Source organism: Carassius auratus, unplaced genomic scaffold (genome assembly GCF_003368295.1).
Source record: "Carassius auratus strain Wakin unplaced genomic scaffold, ASM336829v1 scaf_tig00217103, whole genome shotgun sequence".
Classification (NCBI taxonomy): domain Eukaryota; kingdom Metazoa; phylum Chordata; class Actinopteri; order Cypriniformes; family Cyprinidae; genus Carassius; species Carassius auratus.
The window spans coordinates 640001-657363 of NW_020528895.1; the positions used below are offsets into that span (position 1 = coordinate 640001).

Below are 17363 nucleotides of genomic sequence, written 5' to 3' on the forward strand. Positions count from 1 at the left end.
AGGCCTGAAGTTAGGGGGAACATTTTAAGGAAAATATAATTATAATAATATAATAATAATGATTGTTGTTTCCTTTCAAACCTTGTCTGTGGTGTAAAAACAGCCCTGGCCAAACGCCCCCAGAGGGCATCACTTCACACTTTGATAATTACTGGAGTCATAGGTTAAATTGGGCCTGAGCTCAGCTCAGTCTCCTTCAACACCAAAAAATAATCTCATCTCTCAGATTCTGTCAATTTTATTTAGAAATTCAAGCAATAAATACAGTTTTGGCGCTTGTAAATATAGATCCCTATAGCGTCACGTGAACGGATGATCTCTAGCTAATGAATAATGTTAAATACAGTTATAATAAATAAAAAAACACATTATGTCTATTTTTTGCCTTGAGAAAAATGAATGCCTATCTTGTGTAGGCTAACCTAATATTTATCCAATTGAGTCAATATTGAATCAAATCACAAGCACTGAACTGAACTGAAATCATACAATTTTTTTTTAGGACACATTATCAGAAAATGCACCGTGTAAACAATATAAATTGTTGTCACTAAACCTAATACAATCCTGCTTAGTTACTAAAATGTTCAGATTTTTTTACACCAATTTGATATTTACAAATAAAATATTTAAAAAGTATATAATTATCTAACATCTGACTAATTCAAAATGAACATCAAAACATTCAATGCTAAATGGGGGTTATATATAGGCCTATCTAGCATTACACAAACATTAGTCAGAAGGTCGTCTCTCAGTGACTGAACAGCCTGACGCGTCTTACAATTCGACGTTGTTACAATGTTATCTGACATTACATGTGTCTGCTTCATTAGAGCCTGTTGTGAGGGAAAAGCTTAATGTGGTTTAATCATAAAAATCAATCAGGAAAAGTTTGTTCATGCACTCAGTTGTAGCATGCAGTCCAGGATGGTCCCAGAGCATGAGCTGGAGCTTTTTGATCAAATAAATGTGTTGTCCCCTGACACCTGGCCCTCTCCAGTGCCACAGCTGTATGGAGAACAAGAATTGAGGCAGCTGTGTGATAGTCTGCCAATGAACTACTGTAGTGTCAAACAAGGTTTCAGGGACCACAAGGAAAACCCAAACATGGCAATTAAAGAGGGTCTTCTGAAATTAAAACACACAGTAGATACACTGGCTGTGAGCACAGCTGAATGTGAAAGGGGATTTTCAGCGATGAATATTATTATTACACCACTGAGAAATCAGCTGAAGATTGTCAATGTGTCCTCTTTGATGTTGGTAAAGTTAGTGGGTCCACCACTAGAGATGTGTAACCCAACTCAGTTTGTTAGGAAGTGTGTGATGACAAGGAGGTCAGCAGACCGTGCTGTCTGTAGACAAAGACAGCATAAACCAGAGGAGCCTGCATTTACTCCTATTTGGAAGCTGATGAATACATGAATTGTAGTATGTGAATAAGTAAATGTGATGTATTTAAAGTGTAAACTGTTATGTCTGCACACGTCACACGTCTGAACAAGTGTTGTTCGGGTTGTTTCATAATGCATTGTACTGTAAAAATAGACCCTTTGGTGTAAAACACATTAAGTCATTTTATGGCACGATCTTTAAGGGTGACGTAAATAAGGGCTCCCCTTCCCTACAAAAGCCAATTTAACCACTGACTGTAGTTACCATGTTCTGAACACCACATCCTGTCTTTTCCCCCAGGTCTAATATATCTAGATGGTTCAATAAAAATACTTGGACTTTATATCTAAAGATTACCTCAACTAAGCACCAGCAAGCTTGTTAGCTAGACAGTTAGCATCAGCTAACAATATTTACTTATTTTCAGTTTGTTATGAAGAAACATTCATATCTGTCTACTCGGCTAGTTAATCCAAACAATAAAAAATGTATACTGTTGATAAACAATATGAAAACAGACGTCACATAGGGCTAATAAAGCTGTTGTCGTTCATTTGTGTTATTTTAATGTTTCGTGTTGGTTTTTTTTTTTTTTTTTACCTAAAACATGAGTGACACTGATGGATGTGTCTGACTTCACGCATTTCAGTGGACTTGAATAGATCACTCTTTACAGCAGATTTAGATCATAAACAACTGACAGTTTTGACCTAAATATAATTTTCAGTTTCAATAATTAATCCCATAATTTGACATTAATAACTTACTTTTAGCAGCATCAGTCGCGCGCTCACAAGATCTCCCGGTTCTTACTTGTGAATTCAGTTCACTGGAGACTCGCACTAAACGGTTCATTTGAATCAGTGAGTTGTCGACTCGAGAACAGCAGCAATCGAATCATTCTAATTCCTGAATGAATCGTTTGGTGCCATTTGAGAACCGATTTAAAAGGTTCATTGAAAAGAATCAGTTCACCGCTTGAATCAGACACCGCTTCTGCGTCTCAGAGCACGTGATATATTATAAGGAATAAAAATATGTTTTTTTTTTTAAATGTAGAGAAGTAAAAGCAGTGGTGTAGATTAAAAAAGTCAAATAATATCTTTCATCTTGCATTTGGGATTGAGCGAGGGAACCTTGTTCACAGAGGCTACTTATACTAACTTCCTACTTTATTAACTTTCTAAAGCGTTACATTTAGTGGTAAAACAAGTCAAAAAATGCTTACAATAGATGGATCTGGTCTGGATCCGCTCTTGCTCACTCACAACTCTCTGAAGCAGTGTTGCCAAGTCTGCTTATTATAAGCGACTTTGGGCTTGTTTTTGTGCAAAATCGCTTACAAATATTGGTAGTCGCTGGTCACATTTTTTTGGGCTTGTTTCTAAAGAGTAGTTGCTTATTTTGGGTTTGATCCCAGCTCCATAATAAGTTGTCAAGCAGATATTTTCTATATGTTATTTAAACATAGGAGTTTGTCTAGCCTGTTCTCTCTGTCCCTCCCCTTTTCCCATACACACAGGAGACATCAGAGCTTTTTCCCACCCACATCCTGCTTCTAATTGACTCTGATCCAGATGGCAACGAGTACTAGCCAATCAGAGGCAGAGCAGGGCCACCTGTTTTTTTTCTGGTTAGGAAAACGTCGTGAGTGACGTTAACTTTAAATAAATGTGCGCGAGTTGCGACAGATGGTGACTGAATGGACTGTAGGAGAGTTTTTATTATGCAATAATAAATAAAGAATTTGTGAATTCAGGATGATATTCATTTGTGTGTGCAAATTTTAATTATCAGCTGTTTACTGTGTATATAATGTACTCTGTACATCAGTCTATATTTGATATCCCATCAGTTTTCTAATGTTAAATAGTGTTAAAAGGTGGTTTAACTCCCAGTTTACCAATCTGTCCACATGGATGTAAAGTGACAATCTGTACCCACATTTTAAAATCGGTCCCCACGGATTGTAAAACCGTGCACACAGTTTATTTATTTTTGTCTTCCCAGAACCTAGGCGGGCTCCTCAGGAAAAAAGTCGCTTGTTTTGGGCTTGTTTTCACAGGCCCGGTTGCTTATTTGTCTCGCGAGATCTGACAACACTGCTCTGAAGACATCGTTCACTTCGGAAGCGTCTCGCAGCGATCACAACGGCCGCTAAACATCATGAATTATACAAGAAGACATTCATATGAGGATTTTAGCAGCAAATTAGTCAATCGGAGAACAAACTGTATTTTCGAACATTAAAAATTTACCCAGGTCCGGACCTCGAGGAGAGAGAGTCTAGAATCATGATCGAGTCAAAGTTACTCAAAACAAACTACTCCAGGAAAGAACAGATACTTGAAAAATTAACTTAAGTACAGTAACGAAGTTAAAACTACTCCGTAACTGACCACCACTGGTCATGAAACTATACAAGATAGCCTTATCCATGTTAATATATTTATATTTTTTACATTTTTTTTCTGGAGAAAAAAATAAATAAAAAATAAAAAAAAGAGTAAAATTGCATTACCATAAATGACTGTCACGTGATTACATGCATCTGTTGTTCTTCAAGTGGCTTTGACTAAATATATTTTCCTTTTTCCTCAGTTTTACTAAGAAACATTCTCTAATAATTTAATTGAACTGGATTATGATACTGATGATCTCAATCCAATATTTGTAAAATCAGAGACACAACCCTGTTCCTGAAGACACCTCAACTTTGCAGAGTTTGGATGAATCTCTCTTATCAAACACACTTGATTCAACTCATCAGATCATTAGTAGAGCGATCTGTGATGTTAGCTGAGTGTGTCAAATAAGAAAGAGCTCAAAAAATACAGAAACAGTGAAGAGAAACACAGACCTACTGTATAAAATAAAGTAAATAAAACAAAGACACTGTAAAATACTCACTTAATCTTTCTAGATGCTTTGATCACTGGCAGCAGCCTCAGAAGACATTTTTCTGATCGATCATATTTACTCAGTTTAAACTCATCCAGATCTTCTTCTGAGTTCAACAGCACAAACACCAGAGCCGACCACTGAGCAGCAGACAGAGAGACTCCAGAGAGACGAAAGTCATCTGTCCTGCTCAGGTATGTTTGTACTTCCTGCTCTAGTGAACGATCATTCAGTTCATTCAGACAGTGGAACAGATTGATGGATTTCTCTGGAGAGGGATTCTCCCTGATCTTCTTTTTGATGTATTCAGCTGTTTCCTGATTGATATCAGAGCTGCTTACTGTCTTTCTCAGGAGACCTTGTAAGAGAGTCTGATTAGACTCTAGAGAGAGACCGAGAAGGAATCGGAGGAAAAGATCCCAGTGTCCGTTCTCACTCTGTAAGGCCTTGTCCACTTCTCTCTCCAGTAAACTGATCATTGGTGACCTGAACACATTCTTCAGTCCTGTGTTTTGTTCAGAAAATGACAGCAGCTTGAATAAAGCAGCAAGAAACTCCTGAATACTCAGATGAACAAAGCTGAACACCTTCCCCAGCTGCAGTCCAGACTCCTCTCTGAAGATCTGGGTACAAACTCCTGAGTACACGGACACTTCTCTGACATCAATGCCGCTCTCTTTCAGGTCCTCCTCATAGAAGATCAGGTTCCCTTTTTCCAGCTGTTCAAAAGCCAGTTTTCCTAGAGACAGAATAGTCTTTCTAGCCTGATCAGGATTGATTTCATATTTCCCATCATACTTCTGTGTCTTCAGTTTGGTCTGAAAGATCAGGAAGTGTGTGAACATCTGTGTGAGAGTCTTGGGGATCTCTGCACTCTCTGCTTTACCCATCATCCTCTCCAGAACAGCGGCTGAAATCCAGCAGAAGACTGGGATGTGACACATGATGAACAGACTTCTTGATGATCGGATGTGTGTGACGATTCTCTCAGCCAGACTCGGATCATTTATTCTCTTCCTGAAATATTCCTCCTTCTGAGGGTCGTTGAATCCTCGTACCTCTGTGACCTGGTGGACACACTCAGGAGGGATCTGATTGGCTGCTGCTGGTCGAGAGGTGATCCAGAGGAGAGCAGAAGGAAGTAGGTTCCCCTTGATGAGGTTGGTCAGCAGCACATCCACTGAAGCTGATTCTGTCACATCAGACAAGCTCCGACTGTTTTGGAAATCTAGACGCAGTCGACACTCATCCAGACCATCAAATATGAACATGACTTTGTAGTCCTCATAATCTGCTGACTTTAATTCTTTGGTTTCTGTGTGAAGGTGGTTTAGAAGATCCACAAGACTGAGATGTTTCTGTATCAAGTTCAGTTCCCTGAAAGGAAGTGGAAATATGAAATGAACGTCCTGATTGGCTTTTCCTTCAGTCCAGTCCAGAATGAACTTCTGCACAGAGACTGTTTTTCCAATTCCAGCGACTCCTTTAGTCAGCACAGTTCTGATGGGTTTGTCTTGTCCAGGTGAGGGTTTAAATATGTCATTGCAGTTGATTGGTGTCTCCTGTGTCTCTGGTCTCCTGGACACTGTCTCAATCTGTCTCACCTCATGTTCATTATTGACCTCTCCACTGCCTCCCTCTGTGATGTAGAGCTCTGTGTAGATCTCATTCAGACGTGTTGAGTCTCCATGATTGGACAGTCCTTCACTGAGTCTCTGATATTTATCCTGTAGTCTGGATCTGAGTTTTTGTTGATACACAGACATCAGTTCTGAGCAAAGGAAATAATTTTTGTTATTGACAGAGCAATATATTAGAAATGTATTGTTAGGTTTGATATGTTAGATATTAGATTGTGTGGTGACATTCAGGAACATTAGTGACTGAAGACAGAAGGATGATAATAAAAACACAGGCTATAATCTGCTGATCCAGAGCTCTTACTGGTCTGTAGTGTGTCAGCGAGGTCTGTCTGGTTCATCTTCCTCAGGAGGAGCAGTGTGATCTTCAGAAGACCCTCTCTGACTCTGTTATGACCCTCATCATCAGAACGGTCTCTTTCAGAGCATTCTGGGTAATCTGGACTCAGTAGTCTCTTAAAGCTTTTTAACTCAGAGATGATTTTGTGCTCAAGCTCCTGAAATCATAGTAAATATTCAAACAATAAACCTGCATTCAGTCACAGAGAAGGTGAACCAAAGGATCAATACACAAGAGTTAAAGCATGAATATTAATAAACATCACTGAATTATATCAGACCTGCTAATAACTTCACTGTATGCTCAAACATCAGCGTCTACAGATACTGAGGTTAAAAGAGAGAGTTTGACTGGATTGGCTGTTTGTTAGATTGATGTTCATCTTTGTGCAGCAGTCAGGTTACATATGGATTCATCTTCTCTACTTTAGTGGACATTGATCTGCTTTATAGTGGCTTACAACTTATCTTACGTGTGTAGACGAAAGTAAATAAGACTATAACAGAGAGGATTTTCACCATTTCTTAACACTTTTTCCAGAGGATTATTGTCTTGGATGGATACACACACACACACACACACACACACACAAAACCAACCTTAAAAATGGAGTCTAATTTCTTCTTTGCTGTATGTGATTGCGGTCCTTTATGTTTTTGACTGTAGTTAAACAAATATTGAATATTTTTGTAAACATGTAGTAATGCATACACATTAGTAAATTAAAGAATATAATGAATATCATATATATTTCTGATACAGTAAACTAAACAGCACCTCAGATCAGCAGATGTGTCTCCCGAGCTGAAATCAAGTGGATGACCCATTGACTGGTCACTCTTGATGGACACACAGCTGGGTTCAGGAGATTCATTCTGACACAGACTGAAATATAACAGAAATACAAACTGTTTCTGTAAATCTCACTCTGCTCTGACAGAAACACATTCACTGTTTCAATCTCCCTTTAATGTTCATCTTTCACTTGAGGAGTCTGTTGTGACTTGAGAGTTAAAATATTAAATTATTATTTTTCTATGAATAAAAGGAATCTGCCCCATGTGCTCTTTTCATTCATATATTACAGAATAAAATGGACCAATACACACATATAGATAAAGACACAGACACATCCAGCAGCAACAGAGACAGCTGGTGACAATATCCATAACACACCACAGCTACAGTAAATATGAGACTCATAATATCTCACCTATTGTTTCTGAACATTAAAAATGTGAAACATTTCAGGTTTTCTCACCTCTTGACTGTCTTTATCTGTGTGTCATGTTCTTCAGAGAGATTCATTCTGGAGGCCATGGTTTCATCTAAAAGCAGATCCAGATGTTGATCACAGAGTCAGTTATGAATCAGAGATTAATCAATCTCAGTAGTCAGACATCAGTACTGACTTGAAAAGTGTATTCTTCACATTTAGACAGAATCAAATTATAAACAAAGAGCATAACTAATTCAGACAAACACTGTGTTAAAATGAAAGTAAAAGTGTAATGTGACGATTTACAGACTCTGTGTTTTATCTCCTAATGTCATTTAAACAAATATCTGACACTGCTTATTATTGTACTTCACTTTAAACCAGTCAGGATTGATTTTAGCTATCAAAGATGATTGTTAAATCGTGATACTCACTGTGTTTTTCTCTCTTAATGTAGTTCACTTCCTCATACGACAAAACAGACCCGCTGTAATAGTTTCACTTTCATGAGTCACCTGACAAGGAGGAGTTTAAGAGTCAAAAACTAACCATAAAGTGTTTAAAATCTACTCTTAGAATTTAATATCAGTATTTAATATTCAAAGTTATAACCCATGAATTGATTTCCTTCACAGACACCACAAATAATTGAATTATTAGTTAAATGTCAGTTACCTCAAATACAATGAATCACTCAATTGGTTCTCACTGGGAAACAGAAATTACTCTTTAACTGACTAGTATTTTGTCTTTTGTCACGTGACAACAGCATTTGATAGATCAATTAATTTACAAGCTTCTTTACAAACATGTGCAGTTATTATTTTCATCACTAGTTATTAAATTCACTCATTAGAATCCTTAAAACTGATATATATATATACAAAAGTGCTTTAGATCACAACAGATAAGAATCACAATAAAAGCAAGGGACTAAAATAAAAACTCTAAAATCAATCATTCAGTAATTACCACTCAATAGGAAAAACATTAAAGCAGATAAGACAAATAAATTAAAATAAAATGTTACAGTACTCATTTAAAATGATGTAAAAAAATAAATAAAAATCTCAATAAATCAAGTCTGGATTAGGAAGGAGGAACCGAAAGAGGATTTCACAGGGCATTCTGGGGTGAGTTTCCCAAAAGTAACAATGCTGGCAAGTTCCATTGTTACCAACTGAGCAGAATGTAACCTAGCTACCTGCTTTTGGGAAACGCACTCCTGGCCTGTGATAGGAGGATTTAAAATTAAATGAGATTGAAGGTGATTTTGGTGGATTAGGTGGAAAGTGAAATGGAAAGGGATTTAAAATTCAATAAAAATGAAATTATGGTCCCTCACAAATCCATCCACTGAGTCCCATTTGCTGGGCATGTAATCAATTAATCACAACCCCAAACACATAAAAACCAACAGTCACAGTTTGCATAGATTGCAGCCAATAGTATGGTTTCCCAAATTCACAGTAACTCAAGAGAGTGCTCTACTATGCTCTTGTGCTTCCAGGAATTGGGATGTTTAAGTTTTTTTTGTTTTAATGTCCTCATTTCAGATGACTTGGCAAAGAGCACTAGGCTACATAATGTGCTTAAGTTAAAAATGCATGTTACAACATTAAAATGCGGTCAGTTCAGCTTAATAAAAACGATACTCAAACTCATTAAAATTAGATTTAAAAATACTATTTTGATAAAAGTTCATTCAATAAAAAAAAAAAACATTCCAAATGATTCTTATTTAAAATCAAATTCATGTCCACCAATTAAAATGTGGCTGTTGGCTCGTGTTGACATCAATGCTAATAACAATAAAACCCCCATCCCTTCCTGAGGTGGTTCACACTTTGACCCTTGTCCAAATGACAATCATGCCAGGTACATCAAGCTGATCACCATTACATCAACAATTACTGCAGTTTTGGAAAGGGCCACCAGCCTCCACACCTGTAACAAAAAAAAAAAAAAAAAAAATTCTGTCCAGAGCTCATCGATTTCCTCATGAACAACTACATGAGCATCTTCATGAGACCGTCATGTGGAGCAGTGGTTTTGGATTGTTAAACGGAGTAACCTTTTTGTAAAAAAAAAAAAAAAAAAAAAAAAGGGGGGACCTGTGTCCTGTTGACTTCATACAGAATATGTATGGATCCCACCGAGGCATATTAAACACTTAACCACAATCTGTTACTGCCTTACCGTGATCCAGAACCTAAAGAAAAGCCAGAAAGAAGAATGGGCTTGGGCAAGAAAACAGGACAAACATAAGACCTAATACTTTGACCCACCTAAAGACCTGCCACAGCCATCACAAGTCCAGAAACACATCAGCACCAATACCAGGCTGATGGAAACATTAAGGGCTCTTGGTCAAATAACATCATGCCATGTCCATCAAGTGGAGACGGACTTCAGTTGGGGACTAATTTCAAGTGTCCTTCTGGCATTCAACAAAGAAAGCATTTTGCTGTATTTACAACGAGCCCACCGCATTGTTTTGAACAAGGCAAACAGTGGTGATCTTCAATTTACAGTCTTACATCTTTGCTCTTCACATATTGTTAAGGCAGTGTGTCAGGCATTTTCAAGAAAGACTGACAACAAGGCTTTAAAGGAGTATGCCACCTACTGCTTTGCCTTGTTGTTAAACAGCACACATCTAGAAGAGGCAACAGCTGTATTTGAAGATATGGCTGTTCTTCTCACATCAGAAGAGGAGACCGACGTGGTGAATGCAGCCAAAACTGCCCTGGATCTAAAAATAATGAAGAGCACAATTAACCTTTATGAGGCACAAACGATACCAGAGGCAACAGAAACAGATGAAAATGTAACTTCAGTGTGTGGCAGATCACCATTTACATCACTGTTCACTGCAGTTTTGAACAGAGCCAAGAGCCTCCACTTCAGTAGCAAGACAGGGGGAAAAAATACCTTTTTCTGTCCAGAGCTCATCGACTTCCTCATGAACAACTACATGAGTATCTTCCCGCTGTGGAGTGGAGTTCTTCTTGGGGATCTTAGCCGGTTTTCTGAAATCAGCACAGCTACAGTCAGCCAACAATCCAAAACAAGGGAAAGTAACTGTCATGTGGAACAGTGGTTTTGGATTGTTAAACACAGCATCCTTAAAAAGAAGAAGTACCTGCGTCCTGCTGACTTCATACAGAACATGTATGGATCTCTCCAAGGCAGATACAAAGAACACATAATTAACAACAATCTGTTACTGCCTTACCGTGATCCAGAACCTAAAGAAAAGTTCTTCAGCCAGAAAGAAGAATGGGCACAGAAAACATCAAGAAAGGACAAGGACAGACATAAAACTAAATACTTTGACCCACCTGAAGTACTGCCACAGCCATCACAAAGTCCAGAAGTTACACAGATCAGCACCAATACCATCCAGATGATTCCAGACACAGCAATGGACCTGTCAAAAACAAGACACAAACCCGAACCAGAGTACAATACTGAGCCAGATAACACAGAACATACTGCTGAAGACACAACAGAAGAGGTAGTACATCATATTAATATACATTTATACAAATAATTTCAATGCAATTTCACATTTCTTACAATAAAATGATTACTAGAAGTTCATATAGCCCTACCTTTGGTCCAAAAAGGAGTGTGAAGTGGTCGCTGTTGCATAGCCGGCAAAAAGACCTCTTACAACCTCCATTAGGCTTAGTTCAAATGAAGCAACAATAATTATTTTAATTCTGCCAAAGCAGCATTTACCTTCTCAATCATTATTCAGTTGGCATCATGTTTGGGAAACATTTCAGCTGAACTTAGGAAACTTCAGTTTCCCGAATTTATATGGAAACCTTTGGAGGGTTTTGATGAAATGATCACCAATTACCTCTAAATGAAAAAAAAAAAAAAAAAAAAAACGATTCCTCATCATCCGCTACAGGTGAGAAGTATATCATCCACAACAATGCGAAAACTTCTGGTTGTTAACTTTATAGCTGCTAGGTTGCACGGGAAAGAGAGCGGTTAGAATTACCTTGGGGAAGGCGCTATATAGAGGCAGCAATGATGAGGGTGTATTAAATTCAGGTGCGCTTTTTCGAATGGAGATAGGCCTTATTATGATTATTATTATTATTATGATGATGATGATTATTATTATCAACATCATTATCAGACAGTATAACGTTAGTGGAAGAAGTGTTGCCTAGTTGTTATCATATTATTATGAACGATTATTCACAACTTGGAGCAAGAAGCAAAACATTGCAGGACTGTGGCTCTCCGGGGCCGACGCTACCAGTTCCATTTCCGTACTAACGGTTCTCAGTGATATGTATAGGCCTATGCTTGAAAAAGTGGCAAATATGCATATACTATTTCAAGTGTTAAATAAGGCAAAAATAGTAAATATTATCTAAATTGACACACTTGCATGAATAGGTCGTTTTTGACCCATGTGTTTAAACTTTAAACATGTGTTTTAAAACCTTTGTAAATTATTAAATTATGTTCACTGAAAACATATATTTTGAATAATCATGGAATTTATTGATCAGGTAGGCTACTACTAAATGCTGAAATTTCTGATTTTTCACACACACACACACACACACACACACACACAAAGACAAGAAAAAAACAAAGCCAAGAGAATTATGAAATTAAGTAGGAAATGAATATGTTTAATTTTAGACCCATGTTTTGCATTAGGGGTAGTGATACAATACATTTTGTTTTCTTTAAAGTAAGAAAGTAAAAATTAAAAATAAGGATTTGTTCTGGTCACAAACAAGTTAATTCAGGAATTAGTGGAATAGGCTACGGAACGATGTAATTATTTTAAATTATTTACAATTATGTAGCTTAGCATTATTTTAATCAAAACGCCCCTCTTTTAATAATTTTGGTCACTGTAAAAATACAATACAATATGGTTAGCAATAATCTCATATTTATAATTGTGATCAAACAGACTTTAGGTGTAACTCATGGATGTCCGTTTTTAATCTGTAATACACCAATCACTGGTGATGTTGCACAACAAGCTCTAACTTCATTGGAGGAGGAATCTGAGCTTGGTGTCCTTTTAATTGCATTGCTTAAAACATCTGATGTTAATTGACTACAATGCTCTCTGCAAAACCATATGCAGCACCAGAAGATAATGGTAGGCTAAGCATTTTTCTAAACCTTATACAGGCTACTGTTTAATGAAATGATATATGATTAAGAAGTGTAATTAAATGCCACATTCCTTCTATTCTAACACCGCTCAAAGGTATGAATTTATTAACTTCTTTTTTGAGGATTCATTTATAGCTGAAGTTCTGTATGTATACACATTAGCAATTATAGGCCTCCACATTAATACAAATGAGTATCCATAAAACAAACTTTCATTTCACTCTTATTAATGTAGTTTTGCTTTAGAAGACTGTAATACTTTTTTTGTTGTTGTTCAATTTAGTAACTGATCAAGGATAGAATCCTATGAACTGACAATATGTAGCTGCAAGTCATAGGATTACTGAATAACAACACACTAAACAAAATGCAGCTTTTGTTACTCTAATGATGGATCTAATTAAGGGGTGTCCAGACTCTGTCCTGAAAGGCCACTCTCCTGCATAGTTTAGCACCAACACACGTCAACACCCATGCCAGGCAGTTTACATGCATAATTATCTGATTCAGGTGTGTTTAATTGGGATTGGAACAAAAATCTGAAGGACAGTGGCCCTCCAGGTGCAGTGGAGCACCTCTGGTGTAATTTCACCTTTTAACTTAAAAATAAAAAGCAGTGTTATGTTGTCTTCTACACAAATGTTAAATCAGTTTGTCCACAAACACCTCATTAACAAAACAGAAACAAAAATTAAATGTTTTATAGCCTACCCTCTTTAACATAGATTAATACAATGTCACACATCACTATTTTCAGACCTGGAAACTAGAGAATGTTAATATTCTGATGAAATGTCAAAACCAACAATGTGCATAGCCATTCAAATGTGTTGATACCACTGATCTATCTATATTATAGATCAGTGGTTGATACAGATATTTAGGGTTATCCATAGGAATCTTCCTTTCCTCCGCAGTAGCGCTTTTGAAGGAAAACATCAATAGGCCTACTGAAGTAGCCAGGCAATAACGGTCATAGCAGACATGATAATTTAACTGATAACAGCAGGTTATCCAATATGGTTCCTGTAGATTAAGGTCATTTATAATAAAATGTGAAGACAATTTGTAGTTAAATCATAGATGGTAATTAAACCGTAAATCTAATTTATATGTTCTGTATAGTATGTCCCCCTTAAAACTGTCAATTACCATTACAAATCAACTTGCGTATTGTAAATAATAGTAGTAAAACAGCATATAAAAAAAAAAAAAAACAACGTTTTAAGGTTAGAACCGTTTTGACTCCTCCCTCCCTTGCCTCAGATGTTTGGTTCACTGCCTGCTTTCCCGCTTTACCTATGGTCATTACACACGAGTCCGTTGGTTTGGTGGGAGAGAACAGAGTGCTTCAGTAGTTGTGTAAGTAGGCTGTCGAGGCTATTTTTCCACTTAAAACCTCGAATGAAGTGATTATTTCTCTTTAATACATATGATGCTGAATCATTCATAAATGAATAATTGACAAAAAAGGATGATATCCCATGTATTGTCTATTAGCGCTTATAAGGTTAACTAACCTAGCTTAGCTTGTTTAATACATAGCCTGTTGGTCTGTCACCCACTACAACTAACGTTAAAAAGCCTGCGTGTGAACTGATATTAATATTGACGTGTGTTGGGTTTACTTAATATATTAGTTAGTGCATTGGACTTGCTACGGTTGAATATCTAAATAAGAGACGTCCTTAGTCCCTGACGAAACCTAAAATGCTGTCTGGAGGACGTTAAATAATAGAATAATTATAACCTGACTGCGTGGTGAACCTATAAACTGAGCTCATATTTAAACATGGTCTCCATGCAAATTGCTCAACTTGCAAAATGTGTCCAAATATAAAAGTGCAGCATTCTGCTTTCATTATCTCTGGTGGCTAACGTTACACGAGTCCTTAGTTAATTATTTACTACCTCCCAATAGCGCATTGTGAAAATGTTAGCAGGCCTGTGGGTTTTCCATTTTGTCTTCAGGAGATAACGGATCACATATCTGTCCAGTGTCTTTCACCAAATACATTTCAAACCTTATAAATATTTGATTACAATTATTTTCAATTATTAAAAAAATCCTAAAATGGAGGCTGCTGGAGTGGACTGATGTCTGAAATGGTGCTAACTTTGTGATCCTGCGATATCACAGCAATTTACGCAGTGTGGGCATACACTGAGTTACAAATTATTATGCAAGTGATAGCAATAGGGTTTAATTAAAATATCTAATCAAATTTGTCTTTTATCAAATAACCTGTTGTGTTTGTTATACATGTTAGATATCTGCTATCAATCTCAATCTCATGTTTGCTAAATTGTTTGCCAGGTCTTCTTAGGTAAATGCAAAACCTTAAACAGATTGTATCACATTAATAAGCAAGTTACAGTTGTCAAACAGTGTCCTTTTTAATAATTTCATGTATATATTTTTTGTACAGATACCTTCCTTAACCCTGTGTTCTTGTGTCTTGTAAAACACTCAAAGATCAGTTTGATAATCTACATTCAGTCACATAGCACTGTTTCAAAGATCTTTGTTCCTCAACATATTTCATGAGAAATCTGACTTGCTTCATAATGTGGAGCAACCTGTATACGTAGAGTTTTTCATTTACATAAGAACTGGCAAACTATTAATATACCAGTTATCTACAAAAATACATGAACAACAAAATAAAGAAACGCTTTATTAGAATAACTTAAAATAATTTACTTAAATCCTAATGTAGCTTGCAGAATAATTTCAAATACAGAGTATGTATAGATGTCAATACAGAGAAAAGATTTAGACACAAACCACTTTTAATCTTTTTTTTAGTATTTACAAGTGGAAAAGAATGTAACCAAATGGGTATTGTTTTTTTTCTCTATGCAAAGCATTTAAATAATAAGAAATGATAATGAAAAAATGTTGGTTCTAACATAATTAATTACACAGATGACAAGCCCAGTTCCTATGTTTCACATTCTCAAACACAGCAGGAGTCATGTTAAGGCATACCACATGGATCCAGCGTTTGCATACGTTACATTCAATCTAAAAACACACACACATATAGATAGATAGATAGATAGATAGATAGATAAATAGATAGATAGATAGATAGATAGATAGATAGATAGATAGATAGATAGATATTTGTTTTATGATTTTTTTTAAGTACTTACCCAGTCAGTTGTTGGACCACCTCCAAGGGGTTGTGTCAAAGCGCATAAACCACAACAGGCATCCTTTCTGAACACTAACAAGTGCATAGATATCAATATAGTAACAGAGATATAGAAGACAATACGAGTGTGATGTCATATTGTTCCTCTTCATTTCAGGCACCTGAGGCTGTCAGGATTTCCTCAGCCATCTTCCTACGTAGAGCCTCCATATTGGTCACAGAAGTATTGATGTCCAACTGGGATGGAACTTTTGGGAAACTAGAGACAAACCTCCTTTGCCATTTTTGAACAATAGTTGTAGTGAAATGAAGGAAATAATTATATTTAGTGTCTCAACTTTAATGCTTACCATTTGAGCAGAAAATACCTGCATGACAAGTACTCCACAGCTATGTGAATCCTGCTGCCTTGTGTGCGTAATTGTGGCCCCTCTCCACTTAATGTCCATCCACTCTTTTTTGCTATGGCGAACGAACCTCATTTTGAAAGTATTGACTTGTATGACAAATAAATATATGACAGTTAGGGGTAATACAGTTAAAGTAATTAAGAGTAACTAGATCTGGCCATAATGCTTTTATTTTAGCAGTTTTGTTTTTACCGAAATCTGACTGCAGCTTGCTTAGAGTCCTCCTTCTCATCAATTCCTTGTGGATCTATAAGGAAAACTTTACTGGAAGATGCATGTAGATACTAGAAAAAAAAAAAAACACTATTTAAAACTACAGTTCAGCTTTGATCAACATAACTTATGAAGAAGGACTATTTTGAAAAGCTTTCACCAAAAACTTCCAGTGGTTTCCATGTACATTTATGAAACTGATAAGTGCTTGATATTTTCCATAGTCCACCTGAAATGTAGAATTGTAACATTATTAAATATTTTTAAACATGGTTTCATATCTTCAATGTACAACAATAGAAATACCTTTCGCAGACTCCGCTGACACACATCATCTCGGTTTCCAGACAGAATCACACCAGCAGAAAAATGATCATGAGGTAAATGGTACCATCTTTTCCCATTTTATTTAATAAGGTTTGCAAGTACATTCTATTACCTTAATGAAAAAGCACATTTAAATAAGAAATACAGCAAAACATGCCTTTATTACACAAAAGTAACAGTTCAGCTTTTCAGATATGTACAATATTACTGGTGTGCTTTGGCAATTTATATCATGCAAGTTTGAAATGCTAATAGCTCATGAATATTCTTGCCTCTCCCATGAGCCACTTGTGAGGTTGCAGAGTTTTGAACTCTGAGTGATGGAGGGTGCACCTAGCCTTTTTGCTGCTGATGGTACAACAGCAACCACCACTTCACAATCGTTTTTGCTCCAAAGGTACTGAATCTGCAAGTAATCATTTTATTGTAAGATTATTCTGTTGTGTCTTCAGCAGTATGTTCTGTGTTATCTGGCTCAGTATTGTACTCTGGTTCGGTTTGTGTTTTGTTTTTGACAGGTCCATTGCTGTGTCTGGAATCATCTGGATGGTATTGGTGCTGATCTGTGTAACTTCTGGACTTTGT

General features: G+C 36.6%; 1 protein-coding gene and 1 long non-coding RNA gene across 7 annotated transcripts in view; both read right to left on the bottom strand.

Moving 5' to 3' along the window:
- LOC113100008 (NLR family CARD domain-containing protein 3-like) overlaps positions 1-8096 on the bottom strand; it is a 33845-nt gene extending 25749 nt beyond the window's left edge. The window contains exons 1-6 of one of the 4 annotated variants that reach the window (XM_026264882.1): positions 7933-8096; positions 7541-7607; positions 7057-7164; positions 6879-6939; positions 6244-6436; positions 4309-6070 (exon numbers count right to left, since the gene is read on the bottom strand). In XM_026264882.1, the coding sequence (XP_026120667.1) occupies positions 4309-6070; positions 6244-6436; positions 6879-6939; positions 7057-7164; positions 7541-7599 (2183 nt within the window). In that variant the 5' untranslated portion in view covers positions 7600-7607; positions 7933-8096. Of the gene's footprint in view, positions 1-4308; positions 6071-6243; positions 6437-6559; positions 6729-6878; positions 6940-7056; positions 7165-7540; positions 7672-7932 lie in introns of those variants that run through there. The other 3 variants (XM_026264883.1, XM_026264884.1, XM_026264885.1) reach the window with 3 other exon arrangements.
- A 989-nt stretch (positions 8097-9085) lies between these two features.
- On the bottom strand, positions 9086-10933 carry LOC113100022 (uncharacterized). Of its 3 annotated transcripts, none has more exons than XR_003289558.1 (3): positions 10354-10824; positions 9613-10253; positions 9086-9445 (listed from the first exon to the last, which is right to left on the bottom strand). It is a non-coding gene; the product is annotated as an uncharacterized LOC113100022 (long non-coding RNA). The 3 variants fall into 3 exon arrangements; XR_003289557.1 differs by lacking the exon at positions 9086-9445 and adding an exon at positions 10843-10933 and having other exon boundaries at positions 9611-10253; positions 10433-10530; XR_003289556.1 differs by lacking the exon at positions 9086-9445 and adding an exon at positions 10843-10933 and having other exon boundaries at positions 9611-10253; positions 10354-10530.
- Between the last annotated feature and the right edge of the window lie 6430 nt (positions 10934-17363).